Source organism: Lissotriton vulgaris, chromosome 6, assembly GCF_964263255.1.
Source record: "Lissotriton vulgaris chromosome 6, aLisVul1.2, whole genome shotgun sequence".
Classification (NCBI taxonomy): Eukaryota; Metazoa; Chordata; class Amphibia; order Caudata; family Salamandridae; genus Lissotriton; species Lissotriton vulgaris.
This window is the reverse complement of record NC_141694.1, coordinates 368,231,585-368,259,397: the sequence shown is the minus strand read 5'-3', so window position 1 is coordinate 368,259,397 and position 27,813 is coordinate 368,231,585. Positions and strand designations below refer to the sequence as shown.

General features: G+C 42.5%; 1 protein-coding gene across 1 annotated transcript in view; it reads right to left on the bottom strand.

Annotated features, from left to right (window-relative positions):
• Window positions 1-27,813, bottom strand: part of MYT1L (myelin transcription factor 1 like) — a 1,231,183-nt gene that overhangs the window by 291,811 nt on the left and 911,559 nt on the right. The window contains exon 8 of the mRNA XM_086926390.1: window positions 5,379-6,335. Within this exon, the coding sequence (XP_086782516.1) occupies window positions 5,379-6,335 (957 nt within the window). The remainder of the gene's footprint in view (window positions 1-5,378; window positions 6,336-27,813) is intronic.

Genomic DNA, 27,813 nt, shown 5'->3' with positions numbered 1-27,813 from the left:
TTTTAAAGCCATTTAAAGTGACTACTTGAAGGAATTAGTTCCCCAACGACAGCGAGCTCTCGCCAGGGATTTTATAGGCATATTGTATCTGAGTGAGTGAGGTTTTACATGAGTTGAACCTTATTTAAAGGCAGCGAAGTCAATTTGGAAGTTCATCCATAACGGTAGTGCAAGGGGGATGTTACTTAGATTCCATAATTTGTTTCTATATGCTGGATTTGTTGAGGGTCTGCTTAGCAATAGGATATGAGGTCAACCATGCTGAGTTGAACATCCTATGTGGCATTTCAGTATTTAGACATAGCCACTTTGAGACATACATCTTGACATATAAAGGACCTCAGTTGAGGAGAAGGCATTTGGATGACTTTTTTAGGGAGTTGAAATGGATCGTTCTGAAGTATATTCTAGGTTCCCGCAGGAGTATAATTTGTATTAGAGCAATTCACCCGATTATAGACAGAATAAAATTAGACCAGTGCTGTATGTCTTTTTGGATTTTGTTTTGCATAGGCTGCATAATTTTATACTCTGGCTATCATTGCAGTTTTAGCCATTTGTATGCCTAGATATTTAAAGTGGTGTGCATTAGCTTGTAAGTCAGTTTATTGTGTCCAATTTGTTTTGCCTGTAGTCAGACAAAGAGACAGTAGTCTGTTTTATTTCAGTTCACTTTTAATCGAGAGTATTCACCAAATTCATTTAAAGTTTGAATTATCTTTGGCACTGATGAACTTGAATATCGCAAGTATATAAAGAGGACGTCAACATACAACATAGATTATCTTCAAGAGCGTCAGAGCTTTTAAATCACATGATCTGGTTTTCTTGTCTCAAGTTTTGTACAAAGGGTGTAATGGCTTTTGAGAAGAGCAGAGACGAGTCTGGGCACCCCTACCTCGATCCCCGACTATATAGAAAAAGGGTTCAGACAGTATTCCCCCAACTCCCACTTGTGTTGTCAGTCCATTTTATAATAAGTGAGTATACAAAATTAAGTAAATGCTGAATCCTAAGTATGTTAAGACGGGAAATAAATAGTCCCAGGAAAATCTATCAAAAACCTTTTCAGAATTTACTAGTAGCAAGGCTAGGGACGATTAGAGTGCCTAAGACAATGTCTGGCATTGTACACGTCTCATTTTGCTTAATGGTGATCAGGTTAATGGAATTCCACTCTGGCCTATTTTGGCCTGAGCTTCAACTATTCTAGATAGGCATTTGGCAAGAATGTTTTCAAGTATCTTGGCTTCAGTGTTGATGAGTAAAATTGGCCTATATGAGGTACATCTCCATCTGTGGGGTGAGCCAGTTTCAGGATTGTTGTTATGTGAGCTTCAACTCGGTCCCTGGGAAGGCTTCTCATCTCTGTCTTACATTTAGGTAGAAATCGTAGTGAGGTTGTGTATGAGAGCTTGCAGAATCTTGGAAGAAGTCGACTGGAAATCCATTGGGGAGAGGTTTTTCTCCAGACATTAACTGCAAGATGACCTCTGAGATAATTTCAGGTGTTAGCATTCCATCAACAACATATTTATTTTCCTCAGAATGGTGAAGTAGATTAACAGTATGAAAGTATATAATCAAATGATCATGTAAAATGAGTGGTGTGGGACTAGATAATTTGCAGTAGAATTGTCCAAAAATGTTAGCTATTTCAGTTGTGAGTGTGAATAGTCTACTGGTGTCATCATATATGCAACTAAATTGTCTAGCTATCTCTTCCCTGTGATTCAGCCAGTGCAGTAGTTTAATTGTCTTATTGTTGTGTTCATAAAGTCTATTTTGAGATGTCAAATATATCTTACTAGCTTCGTCCATTTGAGTTAGCTGATGCCAGTTGTTGCAAATTATCCTTAAGTTTGTTTTCAGACTGCTGTAGTTTGCGTTCCAATTTTCCTCTCTATTGAACGTATTCATGCTTAAGATGTATTATGGAGTAGTTGACTTCCTCCGTTATGACAGCCTAGTATGCCTCCAGAGATTAGCTAGAGAATCTACGGTGCTGACTTTGGTTTGAAAATATATGTCCTTTCATCTCTAAGAATAGCTCTAAATGATGCCTTGATCAACCACTGGGGATTTAAATTCAACAGTGGAAACGTTTTGGGGGCATGACTGTGCATCTGAATGTTCATAGGAATATGGTTGAACAAGCCACGAGAATACAGAAACATCATGGCTAGTAAGTGTAAGTCAAAGTTGGGATGAAGAAGTAGTTAATGGGAGATAATGATCTATGTGCCCTAAAAAGAAAGTCCCCCCCCCCCGTCCTCTTCCCCGGCATCAGCATGGTGGTTTCTCTACTCATTGATAAGTCCTATTGCTTTGAGAATGTCACTAAGGGGGAAGATGTTGAAGGGGCTATAAATGGGGCCTGCTCTGTCAGATTGTGATTCATAGGTCGAATGAAGGCGTCCCTCTAACGGCTGATGCAGGAGCAGCTTCCATTAGAATGGTACCTATATGTCTGACAAAGGACTGTATGTGTGTGGTATGTTTTAGTTGATTTTAAATAGAGTAAAATATAGGATTATGACAAATATTTATTTCCAGACTTACCTCAGCAGTACACTGCACCTTGGTAATTAATGCATCCCTTCCAACTTTTGAAATGTTCTCAGCATTAGTCAAAGACTTCTACCTATAGCAAATCTGCAACTCAAAGCTTTAATACTTGCACATGAAGTTGACTGGCTTCGAACTTTCCTGAGTGTCTTTATCACACAATATGTACCAGACTAATGTAGGGGCTCTTCACCTTTCACCTTCAGCCAGCTTGCTCGTGGTATTTTTGGGAATACCTCCTTCCCTATGACATGAACTAGAACAGGAGTGTTTGACTTTGGTCCTAGAAGAGATAGTGTTATGCCAGGCTTTGCGATTAAGTACTGACTATGAAAATGAATTCAATTGAGATTCATCGTATGCAAATGTATCATATTTGAATATTCTGAAAATCGTGTCATGGATCCGGCATTCCTGGGCCCATGTCGGACATGTTCAGCCGTAAAAAGTCAGAGAGACAAACTCTCTTAAAATTGAATTATAAACTTCTGTAATTTCATTCACACTTGTCTTAAAGGCTGAACTTGTAGCAAAGCTGACATTGTTAGGTAAAAACAAATGTGCTACAGATGTTGCATGCATTATTTACATAACCCATCTACATACAGGGTCCATGATCTCTTGATGTGTGTTTTTGTATAATGATATGTGCATGTGCAAAACATTGCAAACATGTGGAAACAATCACAGCACTGACATACTGAAACATTTTTAAATCATTTTTTTCATCTTTTGAAACTTTAAATAGAACCATTGCCTACCGACTGTGTAACCGTTTCCTCAACAGAAAGAGATTAGTAAAGCGAAATGCATAGAAGAAATAAATTGGTATTGATCCTCACCTGAGCCGCAGTCTACCTTGCATAGCAAATGGTTTCCATTACCCTAATACCTCAGGATAATGAATGTGCAGTCACTGCCCCTATCTAAAGTTATCGGTCACTCTGATGCAGTTCAATTTCTAACGGGCATCTCTGTGTTTAACAGAGGTGATGCTCCATCATTATCTGCCTCCTGCTCATTACTTTCGAAGGCATGAGGCTCCATTCCTGTGCTTGTCCTCAATATCAGGTCTTCACTGGTGACTGAGTAATCCTGCTTAAGACCACACTGTTCCAAGCCATGAACATTGGTGCTTGGTTTTCAGACAATTAGCATGCATCCTATAGGCAGTGCTGTATTGCTGCATTTCAGTTTCAGCAGGAGGCATATACTTAATTGGTTCCCCATATGTTTTTAATTTTCCTGATATTTTTCACACAAACGTTTCTTTTTCCGATGAATAAACCCATTGCATTTCACCACACGATGGCCCAAATTTATGAAGCCTGTGCATTGCCATCGCATCACTCGAAGTGGTCAAGGAAATGCAGGGGTTTCAGTGAGATTTACTAAGCCACACAAAGCCACCATGCATGACTGTGTTGTCAATCCAGAGTAATGCAAGGCAGCGCAAGTCGCTGCCGTGCATTACTGTGCGCTGGGAAGGCACATGGGTGTTCCCATGCATTTACCCATGGGGGCATATTTACAAGCCCCTTGTGCCACTGAGGCATTATTTTTTGGGACGCTCCAGTGGTGCACAGTGCAGGCCCATACTTACAAGGCCACACAATCCACCCTGCATGGCTTTTCATGGCCGTGTTGACATGGTACAAGGCCACACAGCACAAGTTGCTGCGTTGTCTTACATTTCAGCAGGTAAGGGTTCCATGGGAATGCGGTGGCTGTTCCCACGTAACACCCATGGATTTTGTCACTGCCCCAGATTTACAAATAGCGTGAACCTGGGGCTGCACCAAAATGTATTCCTTCCCAGAGCAGGCATAACGAGGATAAATGTTTATATTTCTCATGTTTTTTTCTCTTTCCATGTGTGCTGCAGCACACATAGAACGATAAAACCACATCTTGTGATTCTTTTTGTGCGGGAAGGTGCTCCTCCACCAATTTATTGTAGATATGCCCCATGGTTTTTACGCGCACTCCCAAATTTACTAAGATTAGTAAACCTGGGAATGCATCAAAATGGTATCCCTAGCACGTGAGGTTTAACCCGTTAACCGCGGCGGTTATTCTGCCGGGGTGCGGGCGTTTTCGTGCGCGGGTGGGGAGCCGTCGGCCAATGGCCGACGGCAGCACTGGGGAGGTAGTGCTGCCGTCGGCCATTGGCTGACGTCAGCAGGGAAAGGCTTAACAAGGAGAAATATGTTTACGGTGCTTGAAAGCCACAAGTGCGCAAGCACAGAGGGAGGGCAGGAATGCACCACATGTTAGGAATGATGCACACTCCTGACACTCTCCATTTGTCGCAGTACAGTGCAGCAAATTGTCTTGCTGCGCTGCACCAAATGTTAGTAAACATGCCCCTAAAACTGACTGTGTAAACATGCATCCACCTAGGTTGTGCAAGTAAAACTTTATATAAAAAGCAACTGAAACACAATATATACACTTGTAAATACGTCTTTTGGTCACACAGTGAACCCACAGTTTTAAATATCACACTTATTTCAAAAGTTAACATGTAATCATTTGAATGATTATGTTGATATATATACATTGCCAGTGTTTATTTAATTATCTTTGAGAAATGTAGTGACTTGAGATAAGTAAAATAATTGAAATATTTAATATCAGCATTACACTTTAAATCCTTGTAGTTACTTCGGCTCAATGATTCAAGTTATTTAACAAAAATACTTTGCCAATTTCTTATGCTTTCCTGTAGGATCATCTGAAGACACCACTATACATTATAGTGTTAATCATTCATTACAGAAGGCATTGGAAGTTAGATCAAATGTTACCTTTAGAGTAATATGGCTTCTTGAGGTGTCTTCTTTCCTCCCCTGACAGATGCCTCAGTGGGTGCTCTTCATACGATCGCATCCCATCTCTCCTTCCCGCGTCCATTGCCATTTTGTCTCTCATGGCTTTCGCCCTCTCAGTTTCCAAAGCAATGGCTTTCTCCAGAAGAGATAAGTTACCTTTCGTCATGTCAAACACCTCCTCTGACCTGTCTGAGGTCACAGAGGCGGTGTCGTCATCTCTGTGGTGAAAGCCATCCTCCTTTGCACAACTTGAGAAAGTTCTAGATCGGGGGCTCAGCTGCTCTTCCAGCCTCATCAAGTTCATCATGTCGGAATAATTCCGATCCGGCGTCCTTCCCTGGTAGTCGTCGTCTTGCCTGATTTGCCGCATGTTCATGTTTTGCTGGTGGTTCCTCTCGTGGGGGTTTGTCTCGCTGAGTTTCCGCGCCAGGTCAAAGCACTGGTTCCGCAAGCATTCCAGGCTGCTGAGACACACCTCCTCGTCGCTTTCCTCCACCATTTTCTCCACGTGGCCATTGTTCACCGACTTCCCCAGCATCACATAGTTCATGTTCCGGTTGTCTTGCTGCGATGCATTATCGATGTAATTCCTATCATTAAGGTTTTCGGAAAGCACTACACTGTGCCCCTGTGCCAGGAGTTTAAGAGAGTCTACAGTTTCCCTGACAACATCACTGTCTAAGTCCAAACTGAGTTCAGTTTTCCGCCCCACATTCTCGTTTTTGTCACTGTCATCTTCCAGACTGTTCGACGTATTGCTGTTCATTTCTGATTCTGTCCGGGCTCGGTATGCAGCGTCCTCGGCAATTTTCCCAAGATTTAATAAGGACTTAGCCACCAGTTCATCGTAATTATCATATTCATCGTTGTTGTTATCATCTTTCTCTGTGTCGTGCATCATTCGGGAGTTGTGGCAATCCATTGAGCAGCGATCTGAAAGACAATGGAAAGAAAACAATTGCTCAAGCGTAAAGTGCTGTGGTGTCAGGATCAGAACAGAATTCCTCTAAAATGGCTGCTTTCAAGTTATTTCTGCATCCTGATAAAGTGCATTTAATATAAAGGCAAAGCCAGCCAATATTTGCGTCATAATTATCAATCAAGAGGCCTTGTTCAACCACATATTATACATCTATTAGATGCTCTCTCTAACATGCTCCCTTCTGCCTCAGGACCTCATTAAAAGAACCTGCGAATGACTTGTCTGTTACAATGAAACTTAGTTTTAGAACTTGGGGACATAATTATGAGAGGCTTTCGTAGTGCTTCTCCACACAATGTGGTACACTTGCAAAGCAAACCTCTAAATCAGAATTATGAAGCCACACAAATCCACTTTGCATGGCTCTGAGTGGCCTCATAAATGTGGAGTAGTGCAATGCAGCACAAACTGGTGTGTTGCGCTACTCTGCCCAGGGTAGGCATTCCATGGGTTTGGTTGTGGGTGTTCCACGCTACTCCCATGGATTTTGACGCTTTCGCACATTTACAAGGACTTGTAAACCTGGGAATGTGACAAAACCTATCGCCTTCACAAGAGAAGCGTAACATGGAGAAATATCTTTATTTCCCCTCATTTGTTCCAATTTCTGCAGCAGACAGAGAAAGAAGAAAGAACCTCTCAGGATTGTTTTTGTGCAAGGAGGTGCCTTCCTGCACAAAAGCAATCCTGCCTCTAACACAGGCACCCTTACACCATGAGTGTGCCAGCGTTAGGGTGGCAAAATGTCACCAGGGCAAGGGAAAAGGACATGAATGCGCCGGATTGAAAAAATATGGGGCATTCCTGCCCGTTCCTCATTCTGCAGGATGGCTCAGCAAGGTGATGTGCTCCGCTGCCCTGTACCATAAAAGGCATAATTAAGCCGTTGAATATTGACCGGTTATTGGAAATAGACAGTGAGTGTACACACAGCTCAAAATTGATTAATTGTGAGGTGTAGGTGCACACTGGAGGATTGCACTTTGGATGTTTGTGGTCATCGGACTCGCATAATAGATATTGGGGAATGGGGAAATAACAGGAGATGACATGACAGAGAAGCAACAGAAATGACAGCTTTTGAGTTGGACTATACACCAGAAGTAAAGCATGAAGTATTGTATATTAAGCCCTGAAGAAGTTGCAGGATTCGATTCCCGACAAGTGACAAAACACGTGTTGGCGGCTGAGATTGGTGGATCTGCACTAAAAAGAATAAGACAGAAACGGACGTGACTGTGGATACAATTTATGTTATAAGAGAAATTTGGCGTGTGCTGGGGATTGTTCTGCCAACACAAAGGAATTTAGCAAAACAGGAGGGGAGAAGGTGAAACAGTGTGGTGGAACACGATCTTAAGGCTGACAGTCTAACAAATGCTTTAATTAAATGGCAATTGACAAAACTAAAAGCCCTGCCTTTTATATATTGACAATAACGTACATTAAAAAAAGCCACTCAGTCACTAATAAACACAAATGCTAAATGTAAAAATTTCGTTGAAAAAACAAAGCTAAAATGGACGTTAAAGTTTGATGAAAATGTCAGTTAAAACATATAAATTGAAACTAACAAAACCACTGAAATGTACCGGGCATAGTATACTTAAGTAACTATAATTCATGCCCTAACTATAACTTGCACCCTTGCCATGCACTCTCAATTGCCTCACATATTCCATCACTTGTGAAATATTCTGTGATATCATTGATAGCATCACTGCATCATTTGACATGAAATGACATCACACTGTGAATTATGTGGATACAGGATATAATTACTTTAGGCTGCAATCTGGTGAATTTTAGTGGTTTTATTCATTAAAAGTGGTATGTTTCAAATGATATGTTCACCTAACTATAATGTCAAGTAGGCAGGGTTTGTAGTCATGATGGCAGGGATGCTGAGGAGTGAGACATTGCCACCATCTAGATTTAAGAGTATGATGGTGAAAATAGTTACACTTTCTTAAATTGAGAGAGCTGATACCAGGTTATCTTGATCTTGCTGGCAATGTATTCTATGAGGGTAACAAAACAGGTGCTATATGAAAGGAGAAAGACCTCTGCTTAAAACTGATCTTTCCTTTAAAACAAAATTACTTTTTAACCCCTTTGCTGCTTCTGTCGGCCAACGGCCGTCGCGAGCACTACCTCCGTAGTGCAGCGCACATCCTTTGGCAGACGTGGCCCTGCCCACTTGATCAAAGTGCCAATTTTCACAGCGGTTAAGCGGTTAAACAAATCTTGCTGCTGAACATTTTAATACAGTTTTGGTCTTATTCCAAGTTTTGTTTTCTCCGCTCACCGGTCTTCCGACTGGCCTTCCATAAATAAAGAATGCAGAGCACACGATTGAATAGGTGCCATACAGGGGGAGAAAGACTGCTGCTAAAAGCCTTACTTTAAAAATACAACTTTTAAACAAATCTTGCTGCTGAACTTTTTACTATTTTTGCGCATTAGGCACAGTGCAAAGGGGGAATTTATTTTGTACTACTTGGGATATTTTTGGCTACCATTTTGTTGTCTATGTACTCCAGTGTTCCAGATGGACTTCCAAAAATGAAGGATGTAGTGAGGACACACGCAGTGAGAGCTCCTAAGGCAAGCCCGTCTGCACCCGTCCGCCTCTGGCACAAGCCAGGGGACATGGACTATGCCTCCTTCCTTTCCAAATAAAGGTATGTTACACTGGTGATCAAATAAAAGCTCTCTAAAAAACAAAAAACAAAACAAAAAATGAAAGCTCTCTGAGTCTCTTCAGTTAACCCCCATTCTCATTCCACTGACCCTAGTCTTCCTTCACTAATTTGTGAGTACTTTGGCATTCTTCCTTTATCTGAGCTGAGTCAATGATCTGATTCAGCCCAGCGCATGTTTTTGGTAAACTGGCATTCTTTGGCTGCTCATAAATGGGATATCTTTTCATTATTAATGGACTCCACTGTGGACGCATCGCACGGAAACATAGCTACATGTTGGCTCTGCTCCTGATGTGGTTCAAGTTCTTCCTCTCAGCTATTGTATTGCAAGGTTAAACCGGTCAGGGAACGGAGGCGAGAGGACTAGCCATTATATGTAAAGACGCTTTAAGAGGTACTGTTTCTCCCTTTGTGGGTGCAAACTGAGAAGTCCTCTTTTTACGCAGACGTAAACGTCTAATACTTAGAGTCCCTGCATTTAAAGTCATTAGTAAAAGGACATACTCATGAAAAAGACCATACACTAGGCTAGTGATTCATAATATAGATTTCCTCGAGGTGCAGACTACCACTTCCGTACCCTCGGACTACTTTTTGATTCCGCTTAGTCTAACAGTTCCCTTATCTTCTTTAGGTTTTCCTCCAAGGATTCAGTGGGAACATTGTTGGACTAGGTTAAATGTTGAGATCTGGTGAGCTATCTTACAGACCACTAAACCTGATTCAACTGACACAATTACTTCATTTATGCATTGTTTTAATGAATGGATCACAACATCTCTGAATAAGGTTCTTCCTGCCAAGAGGTGGAAGACCACCAAACTGGAAAATAAATCCCCTGGGTTAAATTCCAATCTTGCTGCCTTGATAAAAGGAATGCAAACAATTAGAAAGATGTTGGAGGAAGGCCTACAATGTGGCAAGCAAATTGAAATATAGGAGCTTCATTAGGCGTGACCGTTCTCAATCTGTCTATTATTTTATGAAAATTGAACACTCTGCTAATTCTCTGAAAGAGATCTTTCAGATCCTGAAGGATATTACAGGGTCCTATTCTGTCGGTTCCACCATTAAGCCACAGCATAGTAATAATTTGCACTTATTATTTCAGAGAAAGATCTTAGAAATCTACTCCTCTTTCTCTTCTGTGCAACACAACCCCAAGCAGAACCAACCCATCAGCGCTGCTGCATGAATCGGAACCACCACAATGACCCGCATCACATTGCAGCCATCACTACATCAGAACCGTCATGGAATGACTCACCCTTGGTGCAGTCCCCTGCATCTCTCAATGATGGCAGCCTCAATGGTAATGCTGGACACCGCATCGCAGCCTCGCAGCTCTGCGGAACTTATGCATCACCCCAACGGCGTAACATGTCCATTAATACTGATGTTGCAATGCAAGCCCTTGTTGACGGGATCTTCAATGATGGTACAGCAGTACTACGCAGCACAGTTTCACTGCATCTTGAAACCAACACATTGCTTCTGCTTCATACGCATCTTTGATGTGAATCCTCGCAACGCTCTGCAAACCAGGATTTAATGTGCTTGGTTCAGCATGCCTAACTGGGTTCCTGTAGCTGACCCATGCGCCATTGTGTTTGGCCTGAACTTGTGACTTTGTGCTGGTCCGGCAAAACAAGATATTCACAGCTGGGGCTTTATGCCTTTTGGCATTATTTTTACTACAATATTTACAATTTCTCTGGCACTACTGATTGGATTTTCCTAGCTTTGGTCTTGATTTAGTTATTAAAACTTATTCTACCTTTCTAACTCGGTTGTGGTTTACTTTTGTGGTGTGTTTTCACTGTAGTACTGTTTGAAGTGTGGCGCGTATACTTTGAACATTGCCTGTGAGTAAACCCTAACTGATTTGATCCAAGCTACCGGAGAGTTGAGCACAGGTTAATTTAGGATTTTCTTGTAACTTCACCCTAAGACGAATTGTGGTTGCTGTTTGAGAAGGGTTTCACACCTCCCAACCATTAACTCAATTTCTTACAGGCACCTATTATTTTACACATTTAGCACAGTGAGTAGGAGTTGGAGTGCTGCTCCAAAGAGAGCTTTGATGAAGGATAAGAATAAGAAATCATATTCATACGTGGTTTTGAGTGAGTTGACAAAGCCTGTGAGGTCTTTGAGAGTCAGGGCTTTGAAGGATGACTGTTGTGGGATGCAGCATGGAGTAGTGCGAGTCAGAGAAAAAGCATGTTTGGTGTTGATATGCTGTTATATTGTCTTTGTTTTTTTATTGACACTGTGGTTAATGACATTTAACTTGTCTCTGGCGTATGGGATTGAAGAATCACGTCGGGTTTGGGGCAGTGCTTGGTTGTTTTGAAGAGTGTTTTATTCAATTGGTGGCTTTATTGATGTTGTTGATATAGTTTTCAGCTTTGGCTCATGCGATGAGTTCTGTGTGTGTTAGGCAGAGGGATTTCAATAGCATGAGGCTGTCAAAGGTACGATTATATTTTTCGTTTGTGAACAGAGTGTTCCCTGTTGGTGAGTATTACCACAGCGGGCAAGGTTTGGCTTGCAGTTTTATATTTTTGTTGTAGCCTGGGTTTTCACATGGCTTTCCTTAAATGCTTTGAAGTCAATTAGAAGGGTAATAATATCAAACATGGAGATGACAAGGTTCAAGAAGAGTTCAAGGTTTGTATTAGCAACAAAGAAGTCTTTGGAGGATTTGAAGGTTTGTGTTCTCTTTTTGGTTGACCTAATTTTGTTGGTTGGATGCTGAGCAGGATAATGGGGATGGTGAGCTGGTTGGTCCAGCCTAGGAGCACGAGAGGTGATTTATACATGAGTGATGTATGGCACATCCATCAGGGAGATTAATCAGCTAATATAGTGAAGTGGATATTTACTGTAAATTTCTCTTACAGACAGAAGATACATTTTCTAAATATTTCTGATATTTCTGATACTTCTTGGCTCATAATATACAGACATCCATATCTCTCCGGAAGGAACCTTTAGAGAAGACCTTCCGTAAGAAGCTGAAAACATGGCTTTTTTCCAAATAGATGCATAACTTCCTATGAACTGCAGAGCAACTTTTTTCTGAGAGCTATCAGTGGTAATCAACAGGGGGGGGCCACACCAGCTGGTGTAACCAGGCGCTCTATAAATCTAAATAAACTATACTAAAATTAAACTAAACTGTCCAGAAACAATTGTGCAACCTTGTCTCACAGATGTTACAAGTACAGTACTCGGTAAGCTTCCTTCCAATACATCGAATAAGTGGCACATTGGCCAGCACCAGTGAAAATGTCCCTAACATACAGGGAAAAAGTACAGCTTTGGGTGGCAGATGTGCAAGTTTGCCTCATGCACAACCAACTGGTATAGCACCGGGAACACCACTATGTGCTTACCTCACACACGGAACAAGTGTAGTACTGGTCAACAGCAACACACAGTTTCCACAAACACATAGGTATTCATCTGGGCAGCAGTAGAGGAAATTTCCTGCATATTTACAGAACCAGTGTAGCACTGGCCAGCAAAAGAACATAGAAAGATGTTTTCACATTAAAAAAACACAAGCATTAGCAAATCTAATAGAACTTAACTTGGCAAGCATGTAATGGTTTTTCATTTATTTATTTTTGCAAAAATATGCTAATGTAAAAAAGGCAACCATAGTATGTAAAAAAGCAAATATGAAATGTATAAAAATGAAGGAGTGGGCTTGTAGCCCAGTCCCTGTAGCCCTGCAAATGAAATGCACTCCTTTTTCTCATGGCTTTGCACGTGTGATGAGTCACAATGGCATCACCCACAGTTCAGGATAGCCATAGAATGGATGCAATGCTGTGGTGCCTAAAGTGAAATGTGAACAATACATGCATAGACCAATGGATTAAGTGGGCTGACCGAAGCCCACAGTATATATGTATGTGTTTATCATGATTTTATTAGAACCATGAGCCTGACAAGACAGCAAAAGGTGTCACTAGGCAGACATAAACATAGGTATAGTTCAGACTAGTGGAGACTTTTCTCACATAAACAATGGCAGAAGAAGTGCAACTTTCCTTTACAAACACAAAACCGGGTCCGGTGCAGCATACACACTCTCTCTTACACATGCACAGATACCTATCCACCCCACGTCAGGGAAAAACACCAGTAACAATGCAGGCCTCTCTCCCACACACTGACCATGTTCTGTAAGTGACAGTAGCAGTGTTACCTTCCCTTTTACAGAGCGCAAATACCGGATAAGTAGAAGAAGCACAAGCAAGACAGCTAGAGGTGCATCGCTGGTGGCAGAACTATAAGCTTGCCTATGACAAGGTACAAACAGAGGACTGGGAGCTGCAGTACGAGCTTCCCTCACAAAAAGGTACTGGCCGGCAACAGTACTTCATGTTTGCCTAATGCAGCTGAGGACTTTGGGCCATATTATTAAGAAAGGGTGATACATTATTGCCACTTTTATCGTCAGGAAACTGCCGCTAAAGTGGCGATAATGGGCTTGATAATATGCCCTTGTGTATTCCCATGTTTTGGTGTTAACCTGGGCTTCTATGGGAATTCACAAGGACATATTATCAAGCCCATTATCGCCGCTTTAGCGGCAGTTTCCTTCCAATAAAAGCAGCGATACTGTATCGCCCTTTCTTGATAATATTGCCCTCTGTGTGGCAAGCTTCGATCGATCATAGAAGAAGCAGGACTGGATAGGACTTTTATTCCACCTGGCAGATCCCTGGTGGACTGGAGCCCTTGAATGACGGTTTTGATATCCCAGGGCCTTTGGTCCTCTGTCCCTTTCCCTAGGTCCCTGAGGTTAATTACATCAGGTAGGGGGAGGTTTCAAGATAGAAATAAAGAGAGGAGTGGGGTAAGAATGGAGAGATAAAATATTCAGATAGGGAGAAGAGAGAGAATCAAGAAGGGGCAGAGAGGGACTGGATGAATGGAAACAGAGAGATAGCATGAGGAGACTATGCTCTGCTGAAGTTGTAGGGTACTTTACAATCCAAAACAACTTTTGCACTGGAAAGTAAATTAAGAAAAAACATGTTGCACTGGTTAGCATCATATTTTGTGACACTAGCCCAGCACAAAATGTTTGTAAATTTAACCCAACGAGTGGAGACTGCAGGCTTTCCACAAGAGTGCTCCGGAATGTGCTCTTGTCCTGTGCACTGGTCACCTTTCTTCCTATGCACAGTCTGACCTCAGAGCTGAAGGGCTGGGAGCTAGCTGTCAGGAAAGATTATGCAGCACTTCAGATTAAGGCCAAATTGAGCTCCGCATTATGTGTGCCGTCCAATCGCTGATCTCTCAGGAGTGAAGCAGCTGGTGGGGTTTGGCCCCTTTCACCTCTGTGAACTGGTGCCACTGCACCGGCTTCAGAGGGATAGATACGCCCCTCGGTCGTACTCAATTATGAGAACAGCAAGGCGTATACACTGTATTCCATAAACAACTGTGCAGAGTAACCAGGCTCTAAATTGCCATCTGTGCCCAGCTGAGAAATTTAGAAGGAAATATGCATTACTAATAAAGTACATCTATAATCATTTACCCTATGGAGTCCCTTATGTTGCACCTCAGCGTGATTTAAACTAATCAGTTGCAATTTAACAATGAATCGTTCACTATCCTTAAACAACAAAACGTAGGTGCGTTTTAAAAATTCTAGCCCTTTTTTTTAATTCCTGTAAAGTCACAATTTTCAAAAAGTATATTTTTAGAACGTATTTTTATTTCCTATATTGGCAGTCACGACAAACATATTAAAGTAATTTTACTTACCCTCTGCACACTGTTCACAAATAAAGACATTTGCATTTTGCTGGGGCTTATTTGGACATTTCAACAGATTAAAGCTAGAATTTTGGAATTCACCATAGGTGCTAGCTTCTTTTTCCTTTTGGAGGATGATACCTGCTGCATCCTGGCTGTTGGTCCTTTGGGGAGTACAGCTTCTTAGTAATATAGATATTGTATATAACATAATACTGTCACTGAGGTTTGGATATTACTAATAAAGCAGACTATATTTTTACATGAAACTTTAAATAAATAGCTGCCAGGTGTTAAAGGCCTATTGGTACCTATTGGGCTTTGGCTTAGCCCATTCCTTGTCACTGTTTGGTTTGGCTTTTTTGTTAATCTCATTTGTTTGCTCTTATTCAATGGTCTTTCCCTGGAGTACAGCTTCTTTATCTTCCATTTAATTAGGTGTCTTGTATCCGTCCACAGTGTCATATCGCAACTGCCTGACCCCTGTCTGCGACAGGACAGGCAGAGCAGGAAGGGGCATGGGGAGGAAGAGGAAATGAGGAGAAGGGAAAGTTAGTTAGGAGTTGGACACAAGAAAATAAAGGCGTGTCAACCATCACTCCAGGCTCCTGTGGTATATAAGGGGGGGCGCGACACTGGTGACGAGGATGGGATCCAAGTGGAAGAGCTGGGCCGAGGATTTTGAAGACTACATGACTGGGTCTCAGGTACAAGACCCCAAACAGAAGTTAATAGCCCTGCGGAACTTGGTGGGGAAAGACATCGCGCAGATTATCAAAGAACTGCCTAACGCAGCCACCGCCTCATATGACAATGTCAAGGGAGCCCTCGACCGAAGATTCCTACACAAGCGCAATTTAGACTATGAACGTTACACATTTAACTTAGCCACTCAAGAGAGAGACGAGCGCATGTGCGATTTCATCGTGCGCATCAAACGGCTAGCTCGCCATTGCAACTTCGACGACTTCAATACCGAGGATGCATTGCGGCTCCGCATAATTGAAGGTTGCCACTCCGAGTCTCTACGTCGGCGACTACTGAAGAAGCACTACAATCTCGAAGAAATTGAAGAAATGACCAGGCGGAAGATCACGCAAAAAGGATGGAAACGAATAAAACGGATAGAAAAGAGCAAACCTTCAGAATGCAAGTACGCAAGGAAAAGAAACACCGGACTGACCACCATAAAACAAACAAACCAACACACTTCAAGTCTTCTCAGAGGCCGTCGTCACGACACGAATCGTGGCACACCAAATCTAACAGATCTGCACCTGCGTGTTACAGATGTGGCCAGGACTATCCTCATTCAGGACAATGCCCAGCCATTGGCCAGAGATGCCACCACTGTGGCCGGGAAAATCTTTTCGAAAGTGTCTGTCAGACTCAACGCTCAGGGCGAAGGTCATCAAAAACTCGACCAACCACCCAGCAACACGCCCGTACAGTGAAAGGGAGAGAAGAACGTTCCTCCAGTTCCTCCCGATCGAGTGTTCGATCTGTGAGCTCACACCGGTCACGAAGGTCAACATCCAGCGAGTCGTCCCGCATGCCCGTGTCACAAGACAGTGACAAATATATATGTATGGTATCTGACCCGGATCGATTAGAAAAATATCCAAAGCTAGACATCTGGATAGGAGAACATCCAGCTAAGTTTGTTTTAGACTCTGGAGCCTCACTAAACTACATCTGTGCACTGGAATATCGGAGCATGAAACCACGACCCAAACTAGAACCTGCGGCTGTCAGGATACTCACGTGGATGTCCAGGAAGCCATTACCATGCCTAGGCCGTTTCCACACAACGTTGTCGTACAAGGACCGTCAGATCCCAGCTTATATCCACGTTGATGAAGGCCCAGATGTGGCTGATTGTCTGCTCAGCCTGCCGACAGCTGAAAGACTGAGGCTCGTGGAAATCCTCTACATGACTGAAGATGCCCCAGACATTGTTGCAAAGTTCCCAAATCTCTTTAATGGGCTAGGAAAACTAAATCAATTCAAAATGAAACTACATATTGATGAGCGGGTGACTCCGGTGGCGCAACACCACAGGAAGGTACCGTTCCATTTACAGCAGGCTGTCGATGATGAGCTCCAGGACCTACTACAGACAGACATCATTGAGCGCACCTCGGGACCAATGCCATGGGTGTCACCCGTAGTGGTCGCACCGAAGAAGGGGCAGGATAACAAAGGGCGCCTGTGTGTAGATAGGCGGGCACCCAACGTGGCCATTGAGAGAGAACGCCACCCTGGGCCACACATCAGTGATATGATTGCTTGCCTCAATGGAGCCACGGTATTCTCGAAACTCGACCTCAATAAGGGGTACCATCTGCTAGAGCTGCACGACAAGTCACGCTCCATTACCACCTTTACAACACATCAAGGGCTTTTCCGTTACAAGCGTTTGAACTTTGGCCTCTCGTCAGTGGCTGAAATATTTCAAGAGGCTATCAGGCGTGTGATCCAAGGGATCCCCAATGCATTCAATTACAGTGACGATCTGCTGGTGTTCGGAAAAGACCAGACCGAACACGACACAGCTTTAGACAGAGTATGCCACGCACTACTGAAGGCAAACTTGACTTTGAATGCAGCAAAATTTGAGTTTCACAGGTCAACTCTGAAATTCTATGGACACATCTTTTCTAAAGATGGCATGAAGCCGGATCCAGACAAAGTGTCTGCCCTTGAGGACACACCAACACCGCGTGACGTCAGTGACCTCCGTTCCTTCCTTGGAATGGCAAGCTACTGTGCACAATATATCCAGGACTTCGCCACCATCAGCCACCCTCTTAGAGAGCTCACTCGTCAGGGTCAACCCTTTACATGGACAGCTGCTTGTGATCACTCCTTTCACAAAATCAAGCATGCCGTTGGCTCCGCCATCAACCTGGCCTACTTTGATGCAAAGAAACAAACTGAAGTCACTGTTGATGCCAGCCCGGTAGGCCTTGGCGCCATCCTGGCACAGTATCAGGAGGACTCAGACCAGCGCCACATCATCGCCTATGCAGGTCGCAGTCTCACCAACACTGAGAAACGATACTCTCAACCGGAGAAAGAGAGTCTAGCGGTGGTATAGGCCTGCGAACACTTTCATCTCTTCGTCTACGGCAAACATTTTACCATCATTACAGACCACCAAGCTCTCGTCACCATCTTTGGTAATCCAAAAGCCAAGATGCCTCCGCGCATTGAACGATGGGGACTGCTACTCCAAGACTACATATACACCATTGTTCACAAGCCAGGGAAGTCGGAAAATCCAGCGGACTACATGTACCGACACCCTTGGACAACCACCAGTGGGGAGCACTCACTGGCTGAGGACTATATCCACTTTGTCATTGACACGGCATGCCCGCCCACAGTTCCTCTAGCAGCAATCCAAGAAGCATCCGCCCAGGACCCCATCCTTCAAGATGTCACGGATCGCATACGTAATAACTCATGGCGACATGTGAAAGACATGTCTCAGGACTTTGGCCAGAAAGCCCAGGAACTGTCCGCGTTTAAACACATCCACGAGGAACTATCTATCATTGAAGACTGTTTAATCTTGAGAGGGGGGAGGATTGTCATTCCCCAAAGACTAAGGCAAGGAGTAATCAACCTCGCTCATGAGGGCCACAGAGGGATAAGTGCCACGAAAAAAGCTCTAAGAGAATGTGTCTGGTTTCCGACACTCGACCAGATGGTAGAAGCCACGCCCAAAGACTGTGTTTCATGCCAGTTGGTAAGCCGTGATGAACCACCTGCTCCCTTTCAAATGTCATAACTACCGGAAGGAGTATGACAGCAGGTCGCAGTCGACTTCTTCGGCCCTCTAAAATCTAGCCAATACATTATCGTCATTATGGACGAATACTCCCGGTTTCCCTTTGCACATTTGATATCATCTACCAAAGCAACCACAGTAATTCCAGTTCTCGATGAAACTTTCGCAGCACGGGGCATCCCATTGCGAGTCAAATCAGACAACGGACCACCGTTCAATGGACACAAATTCGCAGAATTCGCAAAACACCTTAATTTCAAACATCAAAAGATCACACCCCTATGGCCCCAAGCTAACGGCATGGTAGAACGCTTCATGGGGACATTGAAGAAAGCAGTGCAACAAGCGGAACTGAATCACCGGGACATCCAACAAGCCCTGAATGAAGTGCTAAGAGCATACCGCACCACGCCTCATAACACAACCAACCGTTGCCAAGCCACTTTGATGCTGGGAAGAGTCCCACGCACTCGACTGCCCACTCTGGACAGTGCACTCCGACCAAAAGTTACAAACATTGATCACGAGACACTGGTCAAAATAGATTACAACAAGAAACTACAAATGAAGACATATGCTGATCAGCGCAGACACGCAAGACACACCGACATCCAAGAGGGAGACTGGGGGATGGTCCGACGTGACCGAAGAACAAAAGCGGACAGCCGCTACCTCGCCCATCCTCTGAAGGTTAGCCGCCGGAAAGGAACTATGATTACAGCAGAAGGTGATCACAAACGGATCACTCGAAACATCTCACATTTCAAGAAATGCAACCCTCATGAACGGCATGAAAGTCAACACTGGGAGTCCACCAATGACTCAGAAAGCAGAAGCAGAAGCAGTAACCAAAGTCATCCCAGTCCGGCAAGACAGGATAACAGCGTGCGCCGGCGAACCAGGACACCAGAACAGGCTGACCGCCCCAGGCGACAGACCAGACGGCCAGTGCGCCTCATTGAAGTGATCTAAGAAGCAGTAAGACTTTGTACAAAAGGGGGAGATGTCATATCGCAACTTCCTGACCCCTGTCTGCGACAGGACAGGCTGAGCAGGAAGGGGCGTGGGGAGGAAGAGGAAGTGAGGAGAAGGGAAAGGTAGTTAGGAGTTGGACACGAGAAAATAAAGACGTGTCAACCATCACTCCAGGCTCCTGTGGTATATAAGGGGGGGCGTGACACACAGTTCCACATTAGAGTTCCGATTTTTCCTTTTTCTTTCTGCACTACGTAGGAGTACATGCAGTTTCGTGGTCTCTCCCCTGAGTGAGTCCTCTGTTTCCTGCCCCCACACTCCCGCCAAGTTGCTCGTTCTGCCCAAGCACCTCCATTGCTACCACACCCTTCCCCGTCACTGTTACTCCTGCTGCTCGTCAGTGTTTACTTACAAACACCTTTGATCCCTGCCCTCCCAATTTGGAAGAGCCTGGTCGCTGCAATTTGCTGCTAGGCTGCTCCTTTCTAGAAACAGTGATTTTCTGCACTTTTTATAAGTTTTTAATTTACTGCTTTATAATGAGAGTCAGCCATCTTGGAAAAGTAAATTTAAAAGAAAAAACTGCAGCATCATTTCACTGTGGCTGCAGTAGGTCTTGATGCATATGTGTGCATTGTATGATGATGCACGTATGTACACATAATCGCATGGTATTATTTTTCTCGATGAAGTTCAGCAGGGCAAATAACTATTTGATTTTAAATTCTAAATGTTCCTCTGCTGAAAAGCATAGATTAAGATAATCATTGGTTTAGACAAAAAGTGAAACCAAATGGCTTTGTCAATGCTTGGGATGTGGAAAGACAACCCATTGTCTCGAGCAAAAATGCATGTGAAGCAGGTTGTAGTTAGGGATCCTGAAAGGTTTGGCCCCTAGGAAGAAAGGCAATCTGTTCTTTTGGTTTCATCGCCTTATGAGTTGCTTGAAATTTGAATGCTATCCAGTTTTAGCAGAGCTCCTGTAGCTGGCACTGTGTGGAGTACTATGGAGTAATCTTTTGTGAATGGTATGAACCTAAGGGTGACAGGCTAAGAGTGAGCAGTGAGGTAACTCCCTTCCTAAACAGTAGTTGACCATTAATTGTTTGAAATATTATTATGAAAGGTAGGTGTCTTTTAGGGCAGGAGCAATCAAAGCATAGTTCTCAAATAATGGAATTCTGATTTTTTAAATCATCATTGGTCTGACTTCGTTGTTGTACCTTTGTTAAGTAATAATATAATAATCCACATTTGTAAAGCGCGAACAATCACCCGTAAGGGTCTCTAGGCCTGGGGTCCGTCAGGAAGATTAAGCAAGCTATTGCCCAGAGTCACATGGTGCTGGGCTAATCTGCCGTCGGCATCGGGGATCAAACCGTGATCCCCAGATTCCGGAGTCAGTCGCCCTGGCCGCGGCGCCACACCTCTTCCTCAATATTCAATTCAATATCATACTACTAAAGGAAACCTGGGCTGTTTGTGCACCTCGCATTGATAAGTATGAAACATTTAGTCACCTCCTTCTGCTGCAGAAATCTCTACGATGGAAACATTGGCCCAGATATACTAACATTTTGTGTCATGGTTGAGACACTTTTTTGGTGCATGGATCACTTGTCCTGCACAACCTTAGGTATGCAGGCAGAATAGGAGGAGGGGGTGTCCCGATATAAAAGACCCTCATGCACGTGATAGATATGTTGGTGTCTAAAGCGGTATATCTTGATTCTCCGCTCGTGGATCACGAAATCGAACTATATTATTGTTATTGTTATCCCTAAAAGGAAGGTACGCTAAAGATCACCATGACAACATGTGCATAGACCAATAGGATCACTACACAAGATTACCCCCGCCTTTAATGTTGACCCGGAAACAGAATGGACTGTTTCCGGATCGGCTTGAGCAGCGCACACAGTGGGCGCCAGGCACGGACGCAATAGGTAGCAAAGGAGGAGGAACAAGATCACTACTAACCGCAAGTATATTACAAAAGACAATGCTAATCGAAGTGTCCTCTCTCCCCAGTCCCCCTGAGGCTCTACCATCCGATTGGAGCGCGTTAGCCATATGCGCTAGGTAACAACTTCGCGATGGCGTTTTAACAACAGACTACGGTCTGTCAGTGTCACACTTGTAAAATCACACACGTAATGATACACCTGACCCGCCCGCCCCGAATATGTTCACATTACTGCATTTTCACACGATACCAAATGGAAGGTGCTTTCGTTAATGTTTATGATAATATACATAACGAGGTGACTCCAGTTGCACTATCACCTACCTAGTGAGATCGAATGACGCTTAGAATCACCCCGCACCGACGAGTATGTTATAAATATTTGCATGCACCACCAACTGCAAGCATGCCATAGTCCTCTGCATGAGTTTGGAGTGTTGAAGAGAGAGTTGACACTGCCATAATTGGTAACCGGTCAATGAAGTATTGCCATTTTTTAGTTGTTTAGAACTCTATCAATGGATAGATATGTTAAGCAGATTACTGCTTGGTGTGTGTCCCCGTGTACCACTTCCCTTCTGTGTGTTGCAAAACAATTGTGTTTATTCTTCGCAGGTACACTGAGACCTTCATAACAGAGAAACAGGTCAACATCCCTCTTTCTTTTCACTTTTCGAGAGCACTTTATTTATATTCTACTCACGTTATTCACTTAACGGTCCTGATGAATGCCCATAAGTCCTAACCGAGGCAACTGAGGCAGAAACATGTCGACCCCTTTTTAACTTTTTCCCCCACTATTTATGATCTCCATACTCTGAGTGCACCTTTTACTCATAATCAAGTTCATAGATGCACTAATCCAAGAGTTACCAGACCCGAAAACCAGACCAATAAAATTTTCCTTCTGAATTTCCGGGCCTTTTAATACCCTTATCACTGGCTCACTACTGCATCAACCTTGGGTAAGAACCTCCTGGTGGAGGCTGCATAACTTGATCGACCTAATTATTATACACACACGTGATCCAAGAGCGGAGAATCAAGATATACCGCTTTAGACACCAACATATCTATCACGTGCATGAGGGTCTTTTATATCGGGACACCCCTCCTCCTATTCTGCCTGCATACCTAAGGTTGTGCAGGACAAGTGATCCATTCTCATTTTGATTATCATATGTACTTTAGAAATTGAATGGATCAACATTCCATCTCCCTCCACATTTGATTAAAAGACTTTTTTGGTGCAGCCACAAAGTAAAATGCTAGACGCGATTTACAAAGACATGCAAGGACCGATTTGTGTCGACTTTGTGGCTTTCTAAAGAAAAGAGTAATGTAAGGAAGCGCCTTACACTGAATTGCTTTCCACTGTGATGGGTTTGCATTACATGGGTGGAGCATGGACGTTCCCATGCATCCACAAATCTATTTTGACGCTAAATCAGATTTACTAAACATAGTAAACGTAGGTGTGCACCAAAATTGTGTGCCCACCAGAGAGGGGCATTACCAAGAGAAGGATCTCCGTCTCTCTTCGTCACTTCCTCTTTCCATGTGTGCTACATTATGAAACACACATAGAAAGAAAAAAATGACTCAAAGGATTGTGATTGTGCAGGAAGGTTTCCTTTCCTGCACAAAAATGATCCTTAGAGGCATGATCACCAGGCAGCCACAAGTGTGCCAGTTCTGCGAGAGAGCTGTTCAGCTCTTTCACCTTCACGCACCACAGTGCAGTAACTTGCCTTGTTGTGTTGCGTGAACCTTTAGTAAATGTGCCCTACGGGTCCTGAGCCTGCCTGGGATTAATGTTATACTTGTGGGTGTTGGTAATTCCTATTAACCACAAACATGTTTGAACTCGTTTTGGTAAATTGCTGTATTCCACATGGGAAGGGTGAGCTAGAGGATGCTTAGATGGACTGAATATCTTCTGTAATATATAGTGGAAGATACACTATTGGTCAAGTACATCCTTTAAGGGTGATTGAATGTTAGGCGTTCAGCTGTTAATTTGGGCAAGGAGTATGTGCAAGACTAGATGTTCCTTTTGAAACTCAGAGCCCCTAGCTCTAGCTGTGACTCTCAAGGTTTCTGGAAAATGGATGCCTCGAGTGGGTTTCACTTCCTAAATGGAAGGATTGCAGATGATACCTTTGGGAAAGATTGTAGGATCCAGAGATGGTCATTATTGGTGATAGATTTAACTTTGTATCTGACCCTGTTTATGGACTCTATAAAAATATTCATCTGACCACCTAGCTCACACCCGACTGTTAACCTTGGATCATGTTAAAAGATTCAATTAATGTGAGGGGCATAGCAGGCAGAGCTGTATTGAAGCTGCTATTCATTTAGGCAACTGGAAAAAGGGATGATGATGTGTCATTTAGAGATCCGTTGAAGCAAGCAGTGGCAATTTATAAGCTCATTTCCATTAGTTCTAATGCTTGTACAGGCCAAACACGGTGGTATGTTTCCACCTGTGAACAGGTTGCCTGGACAGCGCCTACGAACCATATGATATCTGACGAAGTCATACATCTTGGAAGTGATGTTAAAAGCAGACTAGTTACAGTGCAAAAACAGTCTCTTCAGAATTTAATTCAATTGACGACAAATCTATGGAGGTTTTCCATCTTCAGCATGGAGCAGAGAAGGCAAATATGCTCCTCCTTTGAAGAACATCAGTCACAAGAGGATCCACAAGCATTAACTCTGGGGTGTAAGCCCAGATGAATGGACATCATTGCAAAAAAATAGACCATCTCGTCTTGTGATAACCACTACTGTAATCCTTGTTTTGGGCTGTTCTGAGAATAGATTGCATAGCTGAGATTTGGAAGGCTGTGTTTGTGGCGTGGCCCTTCACAACAAGAAGTGGGGCATTGATGGTTGAAATAATTACTGGTTTCGGTCAATGCTATGTTCCTCTTGTAAAATCTTTGTAACTGTGCTGCAAACCCATTTGAGGGAATGTGTAAATTAGGACAAGATTTTCCCAAAACACACGCTCGATTTTGGCTGGGGATGTTGTCTATGCATAATGGTGCTGTGCAAACTGAAAGCAATGCATGTAAGATGAACAAAGAAGTCCTACAAGTACACAGCGTTCTATACAATCAGGAGAGGAGATGAACACTTTTTTTTTCTCGTGAGAGATATAATTAGTCTGTAGCTTTAAACAGTATACATGAAAAAAATGTTTAATCGATCACAAACATTGTAAAATTAGTTCATCATAGAAGTAATCAAACGGCAACGTAAGTGCACCTTAAAAAATGTGTGTATTCAAAGTAACCACAACATAAAACAATGATACCAGGGCTATGTACAATGCATCACTGTCAACCTTATAGCCAGTCGGACACTTGTGGGTGGGATACCACTGTATTGTACAGATGTGTGTTTCTCTACTGCCTTTGACAAAGTAAATCAAGCCATTCACAGGAGAAAATGTTTGCATGGGAGCGCCACATTGGTTGGTCTACTTTTTAAGTTACTTTTATCCCGGGGCTTTGTCCCCAGTTAAATATCTAGGCAGCAAGGGGTAGTTAACACCGATCTATTCATCTACAATGCTCACTTAAATCTGTCTGGGATTCTGCAATGTATTGCAACATAAGGCCGCCTGAGCTGCTCCCGAGCTTTAACGTTCTTGAATTAGGGAAGACCATCTAAAACCCTTGACAAATGAAGGGTGATATCCTTAATAATTTCTATAATATACTCAGATGACTTGATGCGAGAGGGCAGTTCTCCAGAGACGAGCTATCCTATTCTTTTACTCCCCTGAATTGCATCATGTTCACCGTAGGTGGCTCGCCATCCTCTACAGAGCAGCTAGTTTGGTCAGCAGAAATGACTATATGAACTTTCCTGCATTTCTGAATAAGGCCCTTAACTAAACGATAGGGACGGCAGAGCGAATAATGCAGTTGCATGCTATTGTGTGGGATCCATTATGCTTAACCTCTGGCAGGGCCAGGGGGAGGGGAGGGCATGGAGGGGGGAGATCGATGCTCATGAATTCATTTGCATAATATTAGCCCTGGTGGTTAATCGTTTGACGGAAATTCGTATCTGTAAGGTGTACGTGTCTATTTGTTCAATGTTTACATGTTTTTAAACCTTAAATTAATAATAAATAATAATTAAAAGTAAGAAATAAACATACTTCATTGCAAAACAATATAGGCCTACTCACAAACTGCAATTTTAAAACTACATTTATACTTGTCATGTGCCACAAAATGCTATACACTAACCATGCAAAGACATTCATTTCTTCTATATTTTCTGTGCGGAAGTGTCTGCCACTTGCACAGACATCTTTGCACATGTAGGTCTACCTTTTAGCAGTAAATGTGGAAGGACATAGGAGAGTGACTTTAAACTGGGCAATACTTACACCTAAATAGGAGGGCTTTAAAAAGATGTAAGGAGGAGTTTAGTGAGGGAAATGCAAATACAAATATCCACCCACAAAAGAGTAAGCCTATTGCCATTCACATGCAACAATACTAAACTTGCTATCAAGAAAGTAGCAGATGTACTATAGCTAAGCATTGGAGTAAGGCCAGCACCTCTCATGGCCAGTGGTAGGTACTGCAACACAGTCCCATGGAAAATAACAGAGGCAGGGAATTAAAAGAACTTCAAAGTAAATAATGTTTACAAAAGAAAATTATTTTGATTTTTAAATTACCTTCAATTAAATTCAATTAAGTAATGGGGTCCACTCGATAATTGAGTTCTAGCTCAATAAAAGTTAATCAATACAAGTTAAGGCATTTCATTAGAACACCAAAAATAAGTCCAACACAGTCAATTACCATGAAGGCTTCCAGATGCAAAGACATACAGAGTATGTAAAAATAAGAAACATATTTCAAGTCTCAATAGGCAGCAAAGTCATAAGAAAATTGGGCAGCATCTCTAGTAACATAGGAAATTATTTTGGGTCATCCCAAAAATCAAGGGGTTCCTCTGCACAATTCATGCATAGCAAATTAGAAAAATTGCTATATCTTCATGGTGTGAGCTAAAGTATAATTTCTTTAGCGAATCAGAACACAAGAATAATACTTGACAATTACCTTAATACATGAACTCCATGCCATTTCAAAAAAAAAAATTCAACCAATTCAACACAATCAGTGTTATGTCATTCGGAGATGTTCAAAGAAATATGGAACATTTAGACAATAGGACTTTCAGTGAATTAATAGCATATTGATCCCAGCAGAAGGCAGCAGAAGAGACATTGACAAAAGTTACAAGTCAAGTGGGGAGCAGATGTACGTGGGGGGACAGGAGTGAGTGATAGAGATGGCATCTATCTTGTCTCAAATGATGTTTCAAACAAAACACATTAAAAACAAGTTTCTGCACATCATCTGAATTAATTTCAATTGTCATGAAGTCTACTCAGTGTGTATATACATATATGAATATATATATATATAAATATACACATATAAATATATATATATATATATATATATTCATACATACAGAGATAAAGATATAGATATATCACTTGAGTTGCTGCTAAGTTTGACGTGTATTCAACAAGGACCCCCTGAAAGTGTGGATACAATGGTTCCTAGGTCAGGGAAAACAAAGCTTTCGACAGAGAACAACCTAGGCAACTGGTGTTTCAAAACAGACAACAATCTTATGTATATAAGGACTATTGGCTACAGATTATTACAAAAATACTTGTTTTATTATAAATTTTTAAGAAAATGACACAAATGTAATTAAAAAAGACAAATGAGCACAATGTAAATTATATATCATACAATATAAACAGGATTCATACACTCAAAACATTATATATAGACAAAGATTTAAAAAGATAAAAAATCTAAGTGGCAGAATGGGTCTCTACGCGCGTTTCGGCGAACCAGCGCCTTCTTCTGGAGTAGCCACATAAACTCTAAAAAATATATATAGAGAAAGAACAATAGTTATACATGGATTAATTAAAAGTAAACACATAGTATCTTGCATTCTAACTAAGTAGCCAATTTGTACCTTTTCTAATCAAAAATATTCATACATTTTTTTCATTTCCTTGCATTATCTAAGAGGGATTGGGATAAGAGGTCCAGAGGGGTTGATAAACATGGAGTTCACTCTCAGTTTTTCGACAAGGATTTTTGTGAGAAACTAGTGAAAAAATGGAA